This window comes from Lithobates pipiens, unplaced genomic scaffold, assembly GCF_037356315.1.
Source record: "Lithobates pipiens isolate NorthernLeopardFrog02 unplaced genomic scaffold, aLitPip1_a1.2 Scaffold_13, whole genome shotgun sequence".
Classification (NCBI taxonomy): Eukaryota; Metazoa; Chordata; class Amphibia; order Anura; family Ranidae; genus Lithobates; species Lithobates pipiens.
In genome coordinates, this window is record NW_027507718.1 from 538442501 (window position 1) to 538462551 (window position 20051).

Genomic DNA, 20051 nt, shown 5'->3' on the forward strand with positions numbered 1-20051 from the left:
ACTCCCACCATATTACTCCCATAGCTTCTATCACATCGTTGTATTGCTAGTGCTAGACTGGTCAGGAAATGAGCCCAGTCATTGACAGGGAAGACTATGAAGATATGGAATTTACAGACACTGCTGAGTAAAACTCATAACTGCTCTTCTCATACAAACTTTAAGAAAATTTTGAAAACTTTGCCTACATAACCCCAAAACCTGGCTGGCAGGGAAGTCTGTTATCTGTAGTGCTCCTATCTCTGGATATTATACCATGATCTCCTATTATGTGGGGATCTCTCTATACTGTATGATGGCCTCTGGGTGTTATACGGAGACCTCTGTATATTAAACGTTCATCCCTGGATCAAGTCCCACCTGAGCCTTATCTGGAGTAGGCAGGGAAGATGTTCTCTGAAGGTCTAGTGGACACTTGGCACAAGTTCCAGATCTTGATATGATTTTATCTGGAGTAGACAGGGAAGGAGTTCTCTGAAGGACTAGTGGGCACAAAGCACGAGCTCCAGAACCTCATCTGAGTCTTTTCTGGAGAATAATAAAATGGGTTCTCCAAAGTACTGGTGGACACCTTAGACAAGCTCTAGAGCCTCATCTGAGTCTGATCTTGAATAGAAGGGAAGGGATTCTCTGCAGGACTAGGGGACATATAGCACAAGTTCCAGACCCTAATCTGAATCTTATCTGGAATAGATGAAGATTGGATTCTCTGAAGAACTAGTGGATACCTAGCACAAGTTCTAGACCCTCATCTCAGTCCTATCTGGGGTAGACAGGAAGGAGGTTCTGTAAAGGACTAGTGGACATATAGCACAAGATCCAGAACCTCATTGTAGTCTTTCTTGGAGTACAAGGGGGGAGAAGGAGGGAGTTCTTAAAAAATTGGTAGCATCTAGCACAAGTTCTAGAGCCTCAACTGTTTCTGATTTAGCATTGATAAAAAGGGGGATCTCTGAAAGAGTAGCCGACATTTAGCCCAAGCTCCAGGCCTCATCTGAGTCGTATCTGGAGTAAAAAGAGAAGGGGTTCTCTGAAGGACTAGTGGACATCGGGCACAAGATCCAGACTTCGTCTGAGTCTTATCTGGAGTTGAATGAAGGGGGTTCTCTGAAGGACCAGTGAGAAGTCACCACATTCTCCAGACCCTCATCTAACTCTGAGCCTTTTTTGGAGTAGACAGAGTTCTCGGAAAGACTAGTGGACACCAAGCACATGCTCCAGACCCTCATCTGAGCTTCATCTGAAGTAAACAGCGAGGGGGTTCACAGAAAAACGAGTGAATATCCAGCACAAGCTCCAGGCCTCTCCTGAGTCTTATCTGGAGAAGATGGGGAAGGGGTTCTTTGAAGGACTAGTGGACACCTAGCAGGAGCTCCAGGCTTCATCTAATCTTTCACTGGAGTAGAAAGGGGAGGGGGTTCTTCGAGGGACTAGTGTACACCAAACAGAAGCATCGGACCCTTATGTGAACTTCACCTTATCTGTAGACAGGGAGGGAGTTTTCTGAAATACTAGTGGAAACCTACTACAAGCTCCAGGCCTCATCTAAGTCTTATCTGGAGTAGAAGGGGAAGGGTTCTTTGAAGGACTAATGGACACCTAGGACAAGCTCTAGGCCTATCTTATCTGGAGTATACGGGGAAGGGGTTCTTTGAAGGACTAGTGGACACCTAGGACAAGCTCTAGGCCTATCTTATCTGGAATAGACGGGGAAGGGTTCTTTGAAGGACTAGTGGACACCTAGGACAAGCTCTAGGCCTATCTTATCTGGAGTAGACGGGGAAGGGGTTCTTTGAAGGACTAGTGGACACCTAGGACAAGCTCTAGGCCTATCTTATCTGGAGTAGACGGGGAAGGGTTCTTTAAAGGACTAGTGGACACCTAGGACAAGCTCTAGGCCTATCTTATCTGGAGTAGACGGGGAAGGGGTTCTTTGAAGGACTAGTGGACACCTAGGACAAGCTCTAGGCCTATCTTATCTGGAGTAGACGGGGAAGGGGTTCTTTGAAGGACTAGTGGACACCTAGGACAAGCTCTAGGCCTATCTTATCTGGAGTAGACGGGGAAGGGTTCTTTGAAGGACTAGTGGACACCTAGGACAAGCTCTAGGCCTATCTTATCTGGAGTAGACGGGGAAGGGGTTCTTTGAAGGACTAGTGGACACCTAGGACAAGCTCTAGGCCTATCGTATCTGGAGTAGACGGGGAAGGGGTTCTTTGAAGGACTAGTGGGCACCTAGGACAAGCTCTAGGCCTATCTTATCTGGAGTAGACGGGGAAGGGGTTCTTTGAAGGACTAGTGGACACCTAGGACAAGCTCTAGGCCTATCGTATCTGGAGTAGACGGGGAAGGGGTTCTTTGAAGGACTAGTGGGCACCTAGGACAAGCTCTAGGCCTATCTTATCTGGAGTATACGGGAAAGGGGTTCTTTGAAGGACTAGTGGACACCTAGGACAAGCTCTAGGCCTATCTTATCTGGAGTAGACGGGAAAGGGGTTCTTTGAAGGACTAGTGGACACCTAGGACAAGCTCTAGGCCTATCTTATCTGGAGTAGACGGGGAAGGGTTCTTTGAAGGACTAGTGGACACCTAGGACAAGCTCTAGGCCTATCTTATCTGGAGTAGACGGGAAAGGGGTTCTTTGAAGGACTAGTGGACACCTAGGACAAGCTCTAGGCCTATCTTATCTGGAGTAGACGGGGAAGGGGTTCTTTGAAGGACTAGTGGACACCTAGGACAAGCTCTAGGCCTATCTTATCTGGAGTATACGGGAAAGGGGTTCTTTGAAGGACTAGTGGACACCTAGGACAAGCTCTAGGCCTATCTTATCTGGAGTAGACGGGAAAGGGGTTCTTTGAAGGACTAGTGGACACCTAGGACAAGCTCTAGGCCTATCTTATCTGGAGTAGACGGGGAAGGGGTTCTTTGAAGGACTAGTGGACACCTAGGACAAGCTCTAGGCCTATCTTATCTGGAATAGACGGGGAAGGGTTCTTTGAAGGACTAGTGGACACCTAGGACAAGCTCTAGGCCTATCTTATCTGGAGTAGACGGGGAAGGGGTTCTTTGAAGGACTAGTGGACACCTAGGACAAGCTCTAGGCCTATCTTATCTGGAGTAGACGGGGAAGGGTTCTTTAAAGGACTAGTGGACACCTAGGACAAGCTCTAGGCCTATCTTATCTGGAGTAGACGGGGAAGGGGTTCTTTGAAGGACTAGTGGACACCTAGGACAAGCTCTAGGCCTATCTTATCTGGAGTAGACGGGGAAGGGGTTCTTTGAAGGACTAGTGGACACCTAGGACAAGCTCTAGGCCTATCTTATCTGGAGTAGACGGGGAAGGGTTCTTTGAAGGACTAGTGGACACCTAGGACAAGCTCTAGGCCTATCTTATCTGGAGTAGACGGGGAAGGGGTTCTTTGAAGGACTAGTGGACACCTAGGACAAGCTCTAGGCCTATCGTATCTGGAGTAGACGGGGAAGGGGTTCTTTGAAGGACTAGTGGGCACCTAGGACAAGCTCTAGGCCTATCTTATCTGGAGTATACGGGAAAGGGGTTCTTTGAAGGACTAGTGGACACCTAGGACAAGCTCTAGGCCTATCTTATCTGGAGTAGACGGGAAAGGGGTTCTTTGAAGGACTAGTGGACACCTAGGACAAGCTCTAGGCCTATCTTATCTGGAGTAGACGGGGAAGGGTTCTTTGAAGGACTAGTGGACACCTAGGACAAGCTCTAGGCCTATCTTATCTGGAGTAGACGGGAAAGGGGTTCTTTGAAGGACTAGTGGACACCTAGGACAAGCTCTAGGCCTATCTTATCTGGAGTAGACGGGGAAGGGGTTCTTTGAAGGACTAGTGGGCACCTAGGACAAGCTCTAGGCCTATCTTATCTGGAGTATACGGGAAAGGGGTTCTTTGAAGGACTAGTGGACACCTAGGACAAGCTCTAGGCCTATCTTATCTGGAGTAGACGGGGAAGGGTTCTTTGAAGGACTAGTGGACACCTAGGACAAGCTCTAGGCCTATCTTATCTGGAGTAGACGGGAAAGGGGTTCTTTGAAGGACTAGTGGACACCTAGGACAAGCTCTAGGCCTATCTTATCTGGAGTAGACGGGGAAGGGTTCTTTGAAGGACTGGTGGGCACCTAGGACAAGCTCCAGGCCAATGTGTCTTCAAGTGTCTTTCATGTTTTTCATTCTCACGTTCTTTCAGAGAAGTAAAAACATCGGCCAGCAAAAAACGTTCCACCAAGGTGACGAGCGCAGCCCGCAGGTAACGGCGCAGTTTATTTAGGGACAGAGACTAAATAAACTCCCCGTATTCTGGACTAACAGTCCTAATATCTCCTAACATCTTAATTTAGCCCAAAACTGTGACTCTTGTGTCCCCAATGCTTCTCTAACATCAAAATTCCATCACTTTCTACAGACTAAACCCACTGTATGGATTCTATAGGTGAAATCCATAGAACCCCGTCTGCTGGCTCCACTTTCTAGGGATGCTCCTGCCATGGAGGACTCTGTCCCTGAAATGAGGGAGGCTTTTATAGGGGTTGTGTCAGGCAAAGTTTATGGTGATGAGTCCAGTGCCAGCAGTGAATGGGGAGCAGACTGTGGACACTGTGGGCAATTCTGTCCATCTCAGCATTTATACCCCGGGAAATACTCACTGATACCCCACCATAAAGTCCATCATGGCGCCAATTTATCAGTATGATTGTCTTTTGGATTGGGTGTAGGTTGGGCACCCCCATAGCTTCAGCCACATTGTATTATTAGGGGCAGAAAATTAGCCCAGTGATTGACAGGGAAGACCTATGAAGACATGCTTTTGTATCCAACACGTGACTGAACTTCTCATAGAAACACTTCATACACTTTGCCTGCACAACCCCAAGACCTGGCCGACAGTGAGGTCAGGTGTCTAAAATGCTTCTATCTCTCTGGATATTATATGAAGATCTCTGTACATTGTATGGTGGTCTCTCTATGGTGATCTCTGTACATTGTATGGTGGTCTCTCTATGGTGATCTCTGTACATTGTATGGTGGTCTCTCTATGGTGATCTCTGTACATTGTATGGTGGTCTCTCTATTGTGATCTCTGTACATTGTATGGTGGTCTCTCTATGGTGATCTCTGTACATTGTATGGTGGTCTCTCTATGGTGATCTCTGTACATTGTACAATGGTCTCTCTATGGTGATCTCTGTACATTGTACAATGGTCTCTCTATGGTGATCTCTGTACATTATATGGTGATTGCTGGATCATATACTTTGTACCTCCCGGCTGTTCCGGGGTTCCCATGGAGAGTTTGTTTTGTAGATGTGAGCAGATCGAGGCACGCTCATATGTTCTGCATTATTCAGTGCTGGGAGGGATGCTATCAGCTAATATTTCCTGAGCAAGGAATGAAATGTATTTATTACATTGTGATGAGCAGAGAACACTCAGTATATTCAGGATATCAGTTCACTGTGACATTGTGTGTCCAGAGAGTGACCACCTATGTGTGACATTATGTGTCCAGAGAGTGACCAGTCATGCTTGGGAGCTACCTATCAATTAAAGAGAAATATTGAATTGTGCGCAAGGGTTGGAAATACATTTATTAGGATACATAACAAGACTGAACATGATATAGAAGAGATTTCTTTATTGGCACAAATCCCGGAATGAGAATGGAATATCTGCAACATCCGGAGCAGGTCACCATCCAGCCAAAATCCTCCACATGGGGAAAGGGTTCTCCATCACGATGGAAGAGCCTTTCTGTCTGGACCTGTGGCCTCCATGGTGGTCAGTTAACCCATCATCCACATCTTCTGATACCGGTCCCATTCCCACCAGTAATATCATCGCAGCTCACCCATCATCCCCATCTTCTGATACCAGTCCCATTCCCACTAGCAGTACCATCACAGCTCACCCATCATCCACATCTTCTGATACCGGTCCCATTCCTACCAGTAATATCATCACAGCTCACCCATCATCCGATCTTCTGATACCGGTCCCATTCCCACCAGTAATATCATCGCAGCTCACCCATCACACACATCTTCTGATACCAGTCCCATTCCCACCAGTAATACCATCACAGCCCACCCATCATCCACATCTTCTGATACCGGTCCCATTCCTACCAGTAATACCATCACAGCTCACCCATCATCCGATCTTCTGATACCGGTCCCATTCCCACCAGTAATACCATCACAGCTCACCCATCATCCGATCTTCTGATACCGGTCCCATTCCCACCAGTAATACCATCACAACTCACCCATCATCCACATCTTCCGATACCGGTCCCATTCCTACCAGTAATACCATCACAGCTCACCCATCATCCGATCTTCTGATACCGGTCCCATTCCCACCAGTAATATCATCACAACTCACCCATCATCCGATCTTCTGATACCAGTCCCATTCCCACCAGTAATATCATCACAGCTCACCCATCATCCACATCTTCCGATACCGGTCCCATTCCCACCAGTAATACCATCACAACTCACCCACCATCCACATCTTCCAATACCGGTCCCATTCCCACCAGCAGTACCATCACAGCTCACCCATCATCTACATCCTCTGATACCAGTCCCATTCCCACCAGTAATACCTTCACAGCTCACCCATCAGCCACATCTTCTGATACTGGTCCCATTCCCACCAGTAATACCATCACAGCTCACCCATCACACACATCTTCTGATACCGGTCCCATTCCCACCAGTAATATCATCAAAGCTCACCCATCATCCGATCTTCTGATACCGGTCCCATTCCCACTAGCAGTACCATCACAGCCCACCCATCATCCACATCTTCTGATACCAGTCCCATTCCCACTAGCAGTACCATCACAGCTCACCCATCATCTACATCCTCTGATACGGGTCCCATTCCCGCCAGTAATACCTTCACAGCTCACCCATCATCCACATCTTCTGATACCGGTCCCATTCCTACCAGTAATACCATCACAGCTCACCCATCATCCACATCTTCCGATACCGGTCCCATTCCTACCAGTAATACCATCACAGCTCACCCATCATCCGATCTTCTGATACCGGTCCCATTCCTACCAGTAATACCATCACAGCTCACCCATCATCCACATCTTCCGATACCAGTCCCATTCCTACCAGTAATACCATCACAACTCACCCATCATCCGATCTTCTGATACCAGTCCCATTCCTACCAGTAATACCATCACAGCCCACCCATCATCCGATCTTCTGATACCAGTCCCATTCCCACTAGCAGTACCATCACAGCTCACCCATCATCTACATCCTCTGATACGGGTCCCATTCCCGCCAGTAATACCTTCACAGCTCACCCATCATCCACATCTTCTGATACCGGTCCCATTCCTACCAGTAATACCATCACAGCTCACCCATCATCCACATCTTCCGATACTGGTCCCATTCCTACCAGTAATACCATCACAGCTCACCCATCATCCGATCTTCTGATACCGGTCCCATTCCCACCAGTAATATCATCACAACTCACCCATCATCCACATCTTCCGATACCAGTCCCATTCCTACCAGTAATACCATCACAACTCACCCATCATCCGATCTTCTGATACCAGTCCCAGTCCCACCAGTAATATCATCACAGCTCACCCATCATCCACATCTTCCGATACCGGTCCCATTCCCACCAGTAATACCATCACAACTCACCCACCATCCACATCTTCTGATACCGGTCCCATTCCCACCAGCAGTACCATCACAGCTCACCCATCATCTACATCCTCTGATACCAGTCCCATTCCTACCAGTAATATCATCACAGCTCACCCATCATCCACATCTTCCGATACCGGTCCCATTCCCACCAGTAATACCATCACAACTCACCCACCATCCACATCTTCTGATACCGGTCCCATTCCCACCAGCAGTACCATCACAGCTCACCCATCATCTACATCCTCTGATACCAGTCCCATTCCACCAGTAATACCTTCACAGCTCACCCATCAGCCACATCTTCTGATACTGGTCCCATTCCCACCAGTAATACCATCACAGCTCACCCATCATCCGATCTTCTGATACCGGTCCCATTCCCACTAGCAGTACCATCACAGCTCACCCATCATCTACATCCTCTGATACGGGTCCCATTCCCGCCAGTAATACCTTCACAGCTCACCCATCAGCCACATCTTCCAATACTGGTCCCATTCCCACCAGCAGTACCATCACAGCTCACCCATCATCTACATCCTCTGATACGGGTCCCATTCCCGCCAGTAATACCTTCACAGCTCACCCATCAGCCACATCTTCTGATACTGGTCCCATTCCCACCAGTAATACCATCACAGCTCACCCATCATCCACATCTTCTGATACCGGTCCCATTCCCACTAGCAGTACCATCACAGCTCACCCATCATCTACATCCTCTGATACCGGTCCCATTCCCGCCAGTAATACCTTCACAGCTCACCCATCATCCACATCTTCAGATACCGGTCCCATTCCCACCAGTAATATCATCACAACTCACCCATCATCCACATCTTCTGATACCAGTCCCATTCCCACCTGTAATATCATCACAACTCACCCATCATCCACATCTCCTGATATTGGTCCCATTCCCACCAGTAATATCATCACAACTCACCCATCATCCACATCTTCTGATATTGGTCCCATTCCCACCAGTAATACCATCACAGCTCACCCATCATCCACATCTTCTGATACCGGTTCCCATTCCCACCAGTAATACCATCACAACTCACCCACCATCCATATCTTCCAATATCGGTCCCATTCCCGCCAGCAGTACCATCACAGCTCACCCATAATCCACATCTTCTGATACGGGTCCCATTCCCACCTGTAATACTGTAATTGGGTGTTCGGACTGCACATACAGCCTGGTATTCTATTGATTCTCATCATCCACTCTTTCTATGGTGGCCTCTTCTAAGTTTGAAGGAACCAAAACAGGAGACACTTGTGTCAATTAGGTGAGCCTGATTTATGGGAAATGCTCTCTCGTCTCTCTCGTCTCTCTCGTCTCTCTTCCTATTCATCCGCACGGTGAAGTAACCAAAGTCAATTCTTTTCCATCTTCTTTTATTTTGTTCTACTGCTCCGGAGATGAATTCCTTTGTTCCCCGCCAGCATGGAAAGTTACAGTAGTTTCATAATCTGTTGATAGTTAAATGATATAAATGTGTGGAGAAGAACTTCCAACTGCAGACAATTCACATCACGGAATAGAAGCTGAAATGTGAAACTTTCCCTGACATCCTAATGGGGCCCAACTCCAATTTTCTAAAGTATTCCTGTGTATGCTGGACGATGTCTCCGTTGACACTGACAGTTCTCCAAATAGCTACATAGTTAGTCTGGTAGAAAAAAAGACAAAATTCCATCCAATTCAACCCACAGAGAAAATAGAATACTCTGCTTCCAGAGAACGCACCCTCTAAATCTTCCAACCTCCTCATACCAATAGTCTCTGGGTTCCAATGCTGGGAGGATGGAATATCTGCCTTTATACTATATGGGTAAAAATATGTGAACTCGAGTGTCCTGCACAGAGCCCTGAACTCATCCCTACTGACCACCTTTGGGATGAATTGGAATGCCGATTGTCAACAAGGACTTTTTTTTTTTGGCATCGATAAAATGTGAGCTGGGTCATCCCATCCAGCGTCAGTACCTGGCCTCACAAATGGGCCAAATCCCCACAGACACCTTCCAAAATCTTGTGGAAAGTCTTCCCAGAAGAGTGGAGGATGTTATAGCCACTAAGGGGGACAACTCCTTATTAATGGCTATGGTGAGGCGGGGGCACCTCCATACTAATGGTCATGGGGGAGGGGGGGCAACTCCATAATGCCCATGGTGTTGGAATAGGATGTCCACCAAGCCCATACAGCTGTCCGCTGATTTCATAGGCTATACAGTGCATCTACTGGCTATGTAAGCCAAATTTCAGCATCGGCGGGATAAAACAGCCATCTACTAATTATCAACTGTGGCCAGTAGATGACTATGGACACCACCACTAGTAGTGTATTGTTTCACACCCAAGAAAACATCAATGGCCGAGGTGACCCACCATAATCACGCAGGTAGGTATACTGGACCATCCGTGGGTGTCATCCAGGGGATTGTCCTGGAGGAGGGGTTAGGAAAATGTAAACAAATAATGAGATTGGTTAAAACGAAACCAGGACTACTTACCATTGTAGGTGAAGTGATGCCGTTGTGTTAGGCTGATGGCCGGTCAGCGGGAAGTCATCCATGAAAGGTGCGATAATTGGCACTTTATTATTTCAGTTCTCCAAGTAACAAGAGTCAACTTACTATTTCAAGAAAGGTAAAAAAATTGCCTCTAAAATCATCACATCTGCAAAAAGGAAAAGTGCCAAATCCATAGATGACCAACAAGGACAGATGGACACTTGACAGGAACCCAGCAAAGGTATCTGTGGCCCTCTGTGATGTCTCAGCAATAACAGTAGGAGGTGGAAGGCCGAGGCAAAGACAAACACACAAAGGGATAAACCCGGTATATGTACCTGGAAGTGATGGAAAAGCTCCGATGAGACATCTTCTACCAGACTTCCTATAGCTGGATGGGATTTCATTTGGGCAAAGACACATGATACCTTCACTCCTCAATGTGCTCCGTCACTGGAGAACACTGTAGGGACCTGTGATGGCCACCTCTGGGCTCTCATTAGTCATATTGTGCTGCTTGGTCATACAGTGATAATAACTCCCCTTTAAAAGTCATGTTCCAGGGTGCAGACAGTGTTCCCCCACAATATTCTAATCCTCCTGAATTATAAAGGTCCCATAATGCACCCCACAAATTCCAGAGTGCACCATGAGCACAAAGATGTCCTCCATGGTTCCCGATCACCACCTCCACCACTGAAACTTATGGGAAGCTGTGGACCTCCCAGTCCAAGGAAAACCTTCTCCTCCTCTGTCATCCCTCAGGGAGGTGGAAGGGCAGAATCTCGCAGCACGTGGTTCTAGGCTCCTACAGCACATGGTTCAAGGCTCCCACAGCACATGGCTCTAGGCTCCCACAGCACATGGTTCAAGGCTCCCACAGCACATGGTTCAAGGCTCCCACAGCTCTTGGTTCTAGGCTCCCACAGCACACGGATTTAGGCTCCCACAGCACATGGTTCTAGGCTCCCACAGCTCTTGGTTCTAGGCTCCCACAGCACACGGATTTAGGCTCCCACAGCACATGGTTCTAGGCTCCCACAGCACATAGTTCTAGACTCCCATGGCACACTGTTCTAGACTCCCACGGCACTCGGTTCTGGGCCCCCACAGCAGCTATCGAAGAAGGACTGAGGCTATTCTGGAGGTCCTATTCACTCATTATTAGGTATATGGATAGAGATTTCTGGTGTGCTCTCCACCCCTGTAAATGGTAATAACACGTATGGAGTCCATATCTCTAGTATCACAAGGTAGACCATTCCTATCCCAACCAATTGAGGTAAAACCTTCACATCTCCGGTGCCACATGACTGATCTCAGTGTCCTCTTCCGTGTCCAGGCGCCCTGCTCTCTAATCTGAATGTTATTCTCTTGCAGACGTGTGAAGAAACAAACCGCTTCTAAAAGGGTCCCCAAGATGGTGGCTTCCAACCCCAGGTATCTGGGAGAGTTTATTCCTAAGACAACCTTCCCCGGGAGGAACGGAGAATAAACTTCTTATTCTGCTTATTCTATCAAAACGCATCGATTTCCTGATTCATTCTATCATTAACAGCTATGCTGTGCGTCCTTCAATCGCTTACTATACATCTCTGCTGTCCTGATCTCTCTGTGTATCCTTGTCTGCTGTGTCTTTGTATCTCTATCGTCAGTCTGTTCTCCTTATTTCTGCTCATTCAGTATACATGGAGGTGTCCTGCTATATCTCCTACCCATTGGTGACCACCTTCTAAATCTTACAACAACACGCCTTTCACCATTTACCCATTGGTGACTATCTTATGGACACTAGACCTACAGGCTTCTCCTTATGTTCTCATTGGTGATTTTCTTATGGACATTAGACCTACAGGCTTCTCCTCATTTTCCCATTGGTGACTACCTTATGGACATTAGACCTACAGGCTTCTCCTCATGTTTTCATTGGTTGACTATCTTATGGACATTAGGCCTCCAGGCCTCTCCTTATTTACCCATTGGTGATTTTCTTATGGACATTAGACCTACAGGCTTCTCCTCATTTTCCCATTGGTGACTACCTTATGGACATTAGACCTACAGGCTTCTCCTCATGTTTTCATTGGTTGACTATCTTATGGACATTAGGCCTCTCCTTATTTACCCATTGGTGATTTTCTTATGGACATTAGACCTACAGGCTTCTCCTCATTTTCCTGTTGGTTGACTACCTTATGGACATTGGACCTACAGGCTTCTCATGTTTTCATTGGTTGACTATCTTATGAACACTAGACCCGCAGGCCTGTCTTTGCTGTCTATTTTGTTACTATCCTATGGACATAAGACTTAAAGGCTGTCCATATTTGCTCACTGGTTGCCTATCCTAAATACTACACCCACGGGCCTCTCCTCATTTGCCCATTGGTTGACTATCTTATTAATATGAGACCAACAGGCCTGACCACATTTGACTATTTGTTGACTATTCTATGAAAACTTTACCAGCAGGCCTGTCCTTATTTGCAATTAGTTGATTATTTGATGAACACCAGACCCGCAAGCCTGTCTTCATTTGCCAATTGGTAGACTATTTTATGAACACTGGACCTACAGACCTGTCCTTATTGCCCCATTGGGTAATGAACACTTCACTTGTTGCTATGGGGTCTTAAAATGATTTCACAGTCCAGAACTCCAGACACTCCACCAACCCCTCTGCTCTCTTCATCCTCCTTGCTCTCTCCACCAACCTCCCTGCTCTCTCCACCATCCTCCCCGCTCTCTCCACCATCCTCCCCGCTCTCTTCATCCTCCTTGCTCTCTCCACCAACCTCCCCGCTCTCTCCACCATCCTCCCCGCTCTCTCCACCATCCTCCCCGCTCTCTCCACCATCCTCCCCGCTCTCTCCACCATCCTCCCCGCTCTCTCTACCATCCTCCCCGCTCTCTCCACCATCCTCCCCGCTCTCTCCACCATCCTCCCCGCTCTCTCCACCATCCTCCCTGCTCTCTCCACCATCCTCCCCGCTCTCTCCACCATCCTCCCCGCTCTCTCCACCATCCTCCCCGCTCTCTCCACCATCCTCCCTGCTCTCTCCACCATCCTCCCCACTCTCTCCATCAACCTCTCTGCTCTCTTCATCCTCCTTGCTCTCTCCACCAACCTCCCTGCTCTCTCCACCATCCTCCCTGCTCTCTCCACCATCCTCCCTGCTCTCTCCACCAACCTCCCTGCTCTCTCCACCAGCCACTCCGCTCTCTCCACCAACCTCCCCGCTCTCTCCACCAACCTCCCTGCTCTCTCCACCAACCTCCCTGCTCTCTCCACCATCCTCCCTGCTCTCTCCACCATCCTCCCTGCTCTCTCCACCAACCTCCCTGCTCTCTCCACCAGCCACTCCGCTCTCTCCGCCTACCTCTCCGCTCTCTCCACCTACCTCTCCGCTCTCTCCACCAACCACTCCGCTTTCTCCACCAACCACTCCGCTTTCTCCACCAACCTCTCCACTCTCTCCACCAACCACTCCACTCTCTCCACCAACCTCTCCACTCTCTCTACCAACCACTCTGCTCTCTCCACCAACCTCTCCACTCTCTCCACCAACCTCTCCACTCTCTCCACCAATCACTCCGCTCTCTCCACCAACCTCCCTGCTCTCTCCCCCAACCTCTCTGCTTTATCCACCAATCTCCCCGCTCTCTCCACCAACATCTCCGCTCCCTCCACCAACCCCCCGGCTCTCTCCACCGACCTCCATGCTCTCTCCACCAACCTCCCTGCTTTGTCTACCAACCTCAATGCTCTCACACATCTTCTCTGGGCTTTTCTCTGCCTTCTTCATCTTCCCGCACACAATTCAGTGACATCAGAAGAGCCCCTCTAAGCGATAAGCCGGCTTCCCAGAGAACATGTTGTACAGCAGATGTGACTCATTGTAAAGATTTAGTATTGACTAATAAACAGCCTATGGTTTGTGATGTCTTTGGGGCTCTGTCACATCTTTGTGAGGAACAGTAAATGATATCTTGGTGTTTGGTGGAGAGCTTCCTCAGGTCTTCTTTGCTGGAGAGGTGCCTCACTTGGTTCCTCACTCCTTTATTCATACCACGGGCTCTGTAAGTGGCATGTTGTTGTCTTAGTGGACCCCCCGGTGGTGACAGTACAAGTGATGGGGAATCAGGTGTGAGGTTCTGTATAAGGATGAGTAATGAGGAGAACTTCTACAGTTGGGGAAATGTGGAACTTGTGTGTACACAAAGCTCCAGCCACAGAATTCAAGCAGAATTCAGGACTGGCCGAGACATTCCCTGAACCTTTATCCTAACCAATCATCATCTGTCAGCAAATAATCCAGCAGCAACCTTGTGTCATATCTTTGGTGAATTGTGATTTGATGCCATTTGTCCAACAGATCCTCTCCTAGTCAAGAGCCCAAAAAGAAGGAACCGAAGAACGGCGACAGGTAACAGGCCAGTTCCTCTGTGTGGTGGTGGTGGAATGAGGCGGGAGGCTGGCCGGTACCTGGGGTGTCATGTTGTCTTTGTCTGCTGTCCTTGTGGTGTCATTTCTGGGGAAATGGGGGGCTAAGTGGTTCCTGGGGTACTATGTGTTCTGCTTACATTGTGGTGCTGTTGGTGGTGGGAGGTGGCAAGGGACAGGGTGCTTCCTGGGGTGTCATGTGAATTGCTTGCTTTGTGGTGTTGATGGTGGGAGGTGGCAAGAAATAGGTGCTTCCTGAGGTGTCATGGGGTTTTCTTGCCTTGTGATGCTGGTGGTGGGAGGCGGTGAAGGGGACGGGGTGGTTTCTGGGGTGTCATGTGATTTGCTTGCTTTGTGGTGTTGATGGTGGGAGGTGGCAAGAAATAGGTGCTCCCTGAGGTGTCATGTGGTTTGCTTGCCTTGTGATGCTGGTGGTGGGAGGCGGTGAAGGGGACGGGGTGGTTTCTGGGGTGTCATGTGGCTTGCTTGCCTTGTGATGCTGGTGGTGGGAGGCGGTGAAGGGGACGGGGTGGTTTCTGGGGTGTCATGTGGCTTGCTTGCCTTGTGATGCTGGTGGTGGGAGGCGGTGAAGGGGACGGGGTGGTTTCTGGGGTGTCATGTGGCTTGCTTGCCTTGTGATGCTGGTGGTGGGAGGCGGTGAAGGGGACGGGGTGGTTTCTGGGGTGTCATGTGGCTTGCTTGCCTTGTGATGCTGGTGGTGGGAGGCGGTGAAGGGGACGGGGTGGTTTCTGGGGTGTCATGTGGCTTGCTTGCCTTGTGATGCTGGTGGTGGGAGGCGGTGAAGGGGACGGGGTGGTTTCTGGGGTGTCATGTGGCTTGCTTGCCTTGTGATGCTGGTGGTGGGAGGCGGTGAAGGGGACGGGGTGGTTTCTGGGGTGTCATGTGGCTTGCTTGCTTTGTGGTGTTGGTGGTAGAGTGTTAGGGGGGCTTTGTGGATTCTTGGGCATCATACCTTCTGTTTGCTTTGTAGTGTCAGAAGTGTAATGAATTGGGGGGAGGGGGGACGTGCAGTTTATGGGGTGTCATATGGTCTGCTGCCCTTGTGGTGTCAGTAATTGAATGAGGTTGTGGGAGAGGTTGTTTTGGGGGAGCCATGTAGTCTTCTTGCCTAGTTGTGTTGGTGGCTGGATGTGGTGGGAGGCTGGGTGGTTCCCGGAGTGTCTGATGTTTTGCTGATCACCCAAGGAAACTTCCTGGCACTGATAACAGTGCCAGGAAGCTGGGTGTTTCCTCGTGTGTTGTGGTCTACTTGCCTTGTGGTATTGGTGTGAGAATATGGTGGGACTTCTCTGGACCTTCTCTGGGGTGTCATGTTGTCTGCTGGTGTTGTGCTGTTAGTGGTACTGCGTGGTATAAGTTGTGCAGTTTCTGGGGTGTTATGTGGTCTGTTGACTTTGTGGTGTTGGGCTGGGATGTGGTGGGGGCTTTGCAATTTCTGCGGTGTCATGTGGTATGATGACGTTGCGGTATTTTTTTGGTATGTGGTGGTGGCAGTGAAGCTACTGGAGAGTCATGTGGGCGGTTGGCCTTGTGGTATTGGTGGCGAGATGTGGTTTAGGGGGGCTTTTTATTTTCTGGGATGTCATGTGGTATGATGGCCTTGCGGTATTTTTGGTGGTATGTGATTGGGGCGGCTTTTTATTTTTCTGGTCTGTCGTGTGGGATGATGGCCTTGCGGTATTTGTGGTGGAATGTGATTGGGGCTGTGTAGTTTCTGGGGTGTCACGTGATCTTGTGGGTGGGATGTGGTGGGGTTGTGCAGTTTCTGGGGTGTCATGTGATCTTGTGGGTGGGATGTGGTGGGGATGTGCAGTTTCTGGGGTGTCATGTGATCTTGTGGGTGGGATGTGGTGGGGATGTGCAGTTTCTGGGGTGTCATGTGATCTTGTGGGTGGGATGTGGTGGGGTTGTGCAGTTTCTGGGGTGTCATGTGATCTTGTGGGTGGGATGTGGTGGGGATGTGCAGTTTCTGGGGTGTCATGTGATCTTGTGGGTGGGATGTGGTGGGGATGTGCAGTTTCTGGGGTGTCATGTGGTCTGTTGGCCTTGTGGTATTGTGGTGAGATGTGATGGGGGCCTTTTTATTTTCTGGGGTATGATGGTCTTGCGGTATTTGTGGTGGAATGTGATTGGGGCTGTGCAGTTTCTGGGGTGTCATGTGATCTTGTGGGTGGGATGTGGTGGGGTTTGGGCAGTTTCTGGGGTGTCATGGGTCTGTTTGCCTTGTGGTATTGGTGGTGGGATGTGATGGGGGGCTTTTTGTTTTCTGGGGTGTCATGTTGTCTGCTGGTCTCTTTGTGTTGTCATCCTTGGCTGCCATGGTGGTTGCATGGCCTCTTGCTGCCATGTGGTAAATATGTGACATCTGCTGCCCATGTTGGTGTCCTGTACATGGCTGGCGATCCGTGTCACCCTGGAGGTGGATGGTATTCAGAGACTGATTATTACTGTAGAAAACCCTGGCTTCATTTTGGGTGTAGGTCCAGCCAATACCATTTTTTTATAGTTTTGGATGGAATGGGGAAAGATTAGAATGTTTGTTAGAATTTCCCTGCCATCTGGGGCTCCATCAGTGGGATTCCGGCTCATTTTCTGTCCTGGTGACAACGATTTCCCAGACAAAAAGTGAGGGAAACGCTCCAACAGGAAGAGTTCTTCTTTTCCTTTGTAGAGTAGGGAAAGATTAGAACCCCTGTCAGCATTTTATTTCCTCTGTGTTCTAGTTGTAGATTTCCCTCACTTCCTGTCTGATGAAAGTGTTGTCACCTAGACAGGAAGTGAGGTGAAATCTCACTAACATAAGACGGGGGTTCCATCCTTCCCAACTCCATCCAAAACTAAAGAATGTAAAGGTTTGGCATGACCTATAGCCAGCATGGGGGAAACATGACAGCTGACATTGTGAGCCTCTCTTCTGAACCTGCTTGTTACTGGCTGCCATGCCCATCCTCTGGCTTCCCACACTCGAAACCAGAACACAGATCAGGACTTTACTCACCTACATACTTGTTCTTGGTTGGTCACCTGGTAAGTAGTGAAGTCAGAAGAGCCGCATAGAGCCAGGCAGTTGGTGTTTCTTGAAGTAGATCCACAATAGCAGCTTCCATCTTTCTCTCATGGAGGGATTATTGTAAATTATCTGCATTTTTCTAATTGAATGTGATTGAAATTATGTTTTAATCTTCGTCTGCAGCAGTCAGAAATTTTCATAACAACTAAATATAGAAGTTCTCTTCCTTGCAACCACGGCAATGGTACTGTGAGCAGAGAAGATTGTCCGTTGTTCCCTGCTCCTGTAATCGGCTCACTGCTGATTCCTCCTGTATATGTGAGGTCAACATGGTGTCTTCCTCCTCCAGGACATGGACTGTCCTCTGTGAGGACTCAGTTGACATCTGAGTGTGGCTTCAAGACTTGGATTGTCTCCTCTGAGATCTCAATGGACATCTGAGTGTGGCTTCAGGACTTGGAATGTCTCCTCTGAGATCTCAATGGACATCTGAGTGTGGCTACAGGACTTGGATTGTCTCCTCTGAGATCTCAATGGACATCTGAGTGTGGCTTCAGGACTTGGATTGTCTCCTCTGAGATCTCAATGGACATCTGAGTGTGGCTTCAGGACTTGGATTGTCTCCTCTGAGATCTCAATGGACATCTGAGTGTGGCTTCAGGACTTGGATTGTCTCCTCTGAGATCTCAATGGACATCTGAGTGTGGCTTCAGGACTTGGAATGTCTCCTCTGAGATCTCAATGGACATCTGAGTTTGGATTCAGGACTTGGAATGTCTCCTCTGAGATCTCAATGGACATCTGAGTGTGGCTTCAGGACTTGGATTGTCTCTTCTGAGATCTCAATGGACATCTGAGTGTGGCTTCAGGACTTGGATTGTCTCTTCTGAGATCTCAATGGACATCTGAGTGTGGCTACAGGACTTGGATTGTCTCTTCTGAGATCTCAATGGACATCTGAGTGTGGCTTCAGGACTTGGAATGTCTCCTCTGAGATCTCAATGGACATCTGAGTTTGGATTCAGGACTTGGAATGTCTCCTCTGAGATCTCAATGGACATCTGAGTGTGGCTTCAGGACTTGGATTGTCTCTTCTGAGATCTCAATGGACATCTGAGTTTGGATTCAGGACTTGGAATGTCTCCTCTGAGATCTCAATGGACATCTGAGTGTGGCTTCAGGACTTGGATTGTCTCTTCTGAGATCTCAATGGACATCTGAGTGTGGCTTCAGGACTTGGATTGTCTCTTCTGAGATCTCAATGGACAACTGAGTGTGGCTTCAGGACTTGGATTGTCTCCTCTGAGATCTCAATGGACATTTGAGTTTGTATTCAGGACTTGGATTGTCTCCTCTGAGATCTCAATGGACATCTGAGTGTGGCTTCAGGACTTGGATTGCCTCCTCTGAGATCTCAATGGACATCTGAGTGTGGCTACAGGACTTGGATTGTCTCTTCTGAGATCTCAATGGACAACTGAGTGTGGCTTCAGGACTTGGATTGTCTCTTCTGAGATCTCTATGGACATCTGAGTGTGGCTTCAGGACTTGGATTGTCTCTTCTGAGATCTCAATGGACATCTGAGTGTGGCTTCAGGACTTGGATCGTCTCCTCTGAGATCTCAATGGACATCTGAGTGTGGCTTCACAACTTGGATTGTCTCCTCTGAGATCTCAATGGACATCTGAGTGTGGCTTCAGGACTTGGATTGTCTCTTCTGAGATCTCAATGGACATCTGAGTGTGGCTTCACAACTTGGATGGTCTCCTCTGAGATCTCAATGGACATCTGAGTGTGGCTTCAGGACTTGGATTGTCTCTTCTGAGATCTCAATGGACATCTGAGTGTGGCTTCAGGACTTGGATTGTCTCTTCTGAGATCTCAATAGACATCGGAGTGTGGCTTCAGGACTTGGATTGTCTCTTCTGAGATCTCAATGGACATCTGAGTGTGGCTTCAGGACTTGGATTGTCTCCTCTGAGATCTCAATGGACATCTGAGTTTGGATTCAGGACTTGGAATGTCTCCTCTGAGATCTCAATGGACATCTGAGTGTGGCTTCAGGACTTGGATTGTCTCTTCTGAGATCTCAATGGACATCTGAGTGTGGCTTCAGGACTTGGATTGTCTCTTCTGAGATCTCAATAGACATCGGAGTGTGGCTTCAGGACTTGGATTGTCTCTTCTGAGATCTCAATGGACATCTGAGTGTGGCTTCAGGACTTGGATTGTCTCCTCTGAGATCTCAATGGACATCTGAGTGTGGCTTCAGGACTTGGATTGTCTCCTCTGAGATCTCAATGGACATCTGAGTTT

At 48.5% G+C, this 20051-nt stretch overlaps 2 protein-coding genes across 12 annotated transcripts in view; both read left to right on the forward strand.

Annotated features, from left to right (window-relative positions):
* The window catches only part of LOXL3 (lysyl oxidase like 3), a 105665-nt gene that overhangs the window by 46653 nt on the left and 38961 nt on the right, over nucleotides 1-20051 (forward strand). For 5 of the 11 annotated variants that reach the window (XM_077478248.1, XM_077478254.1, XM_077478247.1 and 2 more), the window contains 3 exons: nucleotides 4214-4273; nucleotides 11640-11699; nucleotides 14636-14686. The exons of 1 other annotated variant lie outside the window; for it this stretch is intronic. In XM_077478248.1, coding sequence (XP_077334374.1) covers nucleotides 4214-4273; nucleotides 11640-11699; nucleotides 14636-14686 — 171 coding nt within the window. The remainder of the gene's footprint in view (nucleotides 1-4213; nucleotides 4274-11639; nucleotides 11700-14635; nucleotides 14687-20051) is intronic. 5 more of the 11 variants (XM_077478251.1, XM_077478253.1, XM_077478250.1 and 2 more) reach the window with 3 other exon arrangements.
* On the forward strand, nucleotides 11714-14625 carry LOC143975749 (uncharacterized). The gene has a single exon (XM_077478262.1). It carries the CDS (start codon nucleotides 12897-12899, stop codon nucleotides 14085-14087), a length of 1191 nt encoding a protein of 396 aa, XP_077334388.1. The 5' UTR covers nucleotides 11714-12896; the 3' UTR covers nucleotides 14088-14625.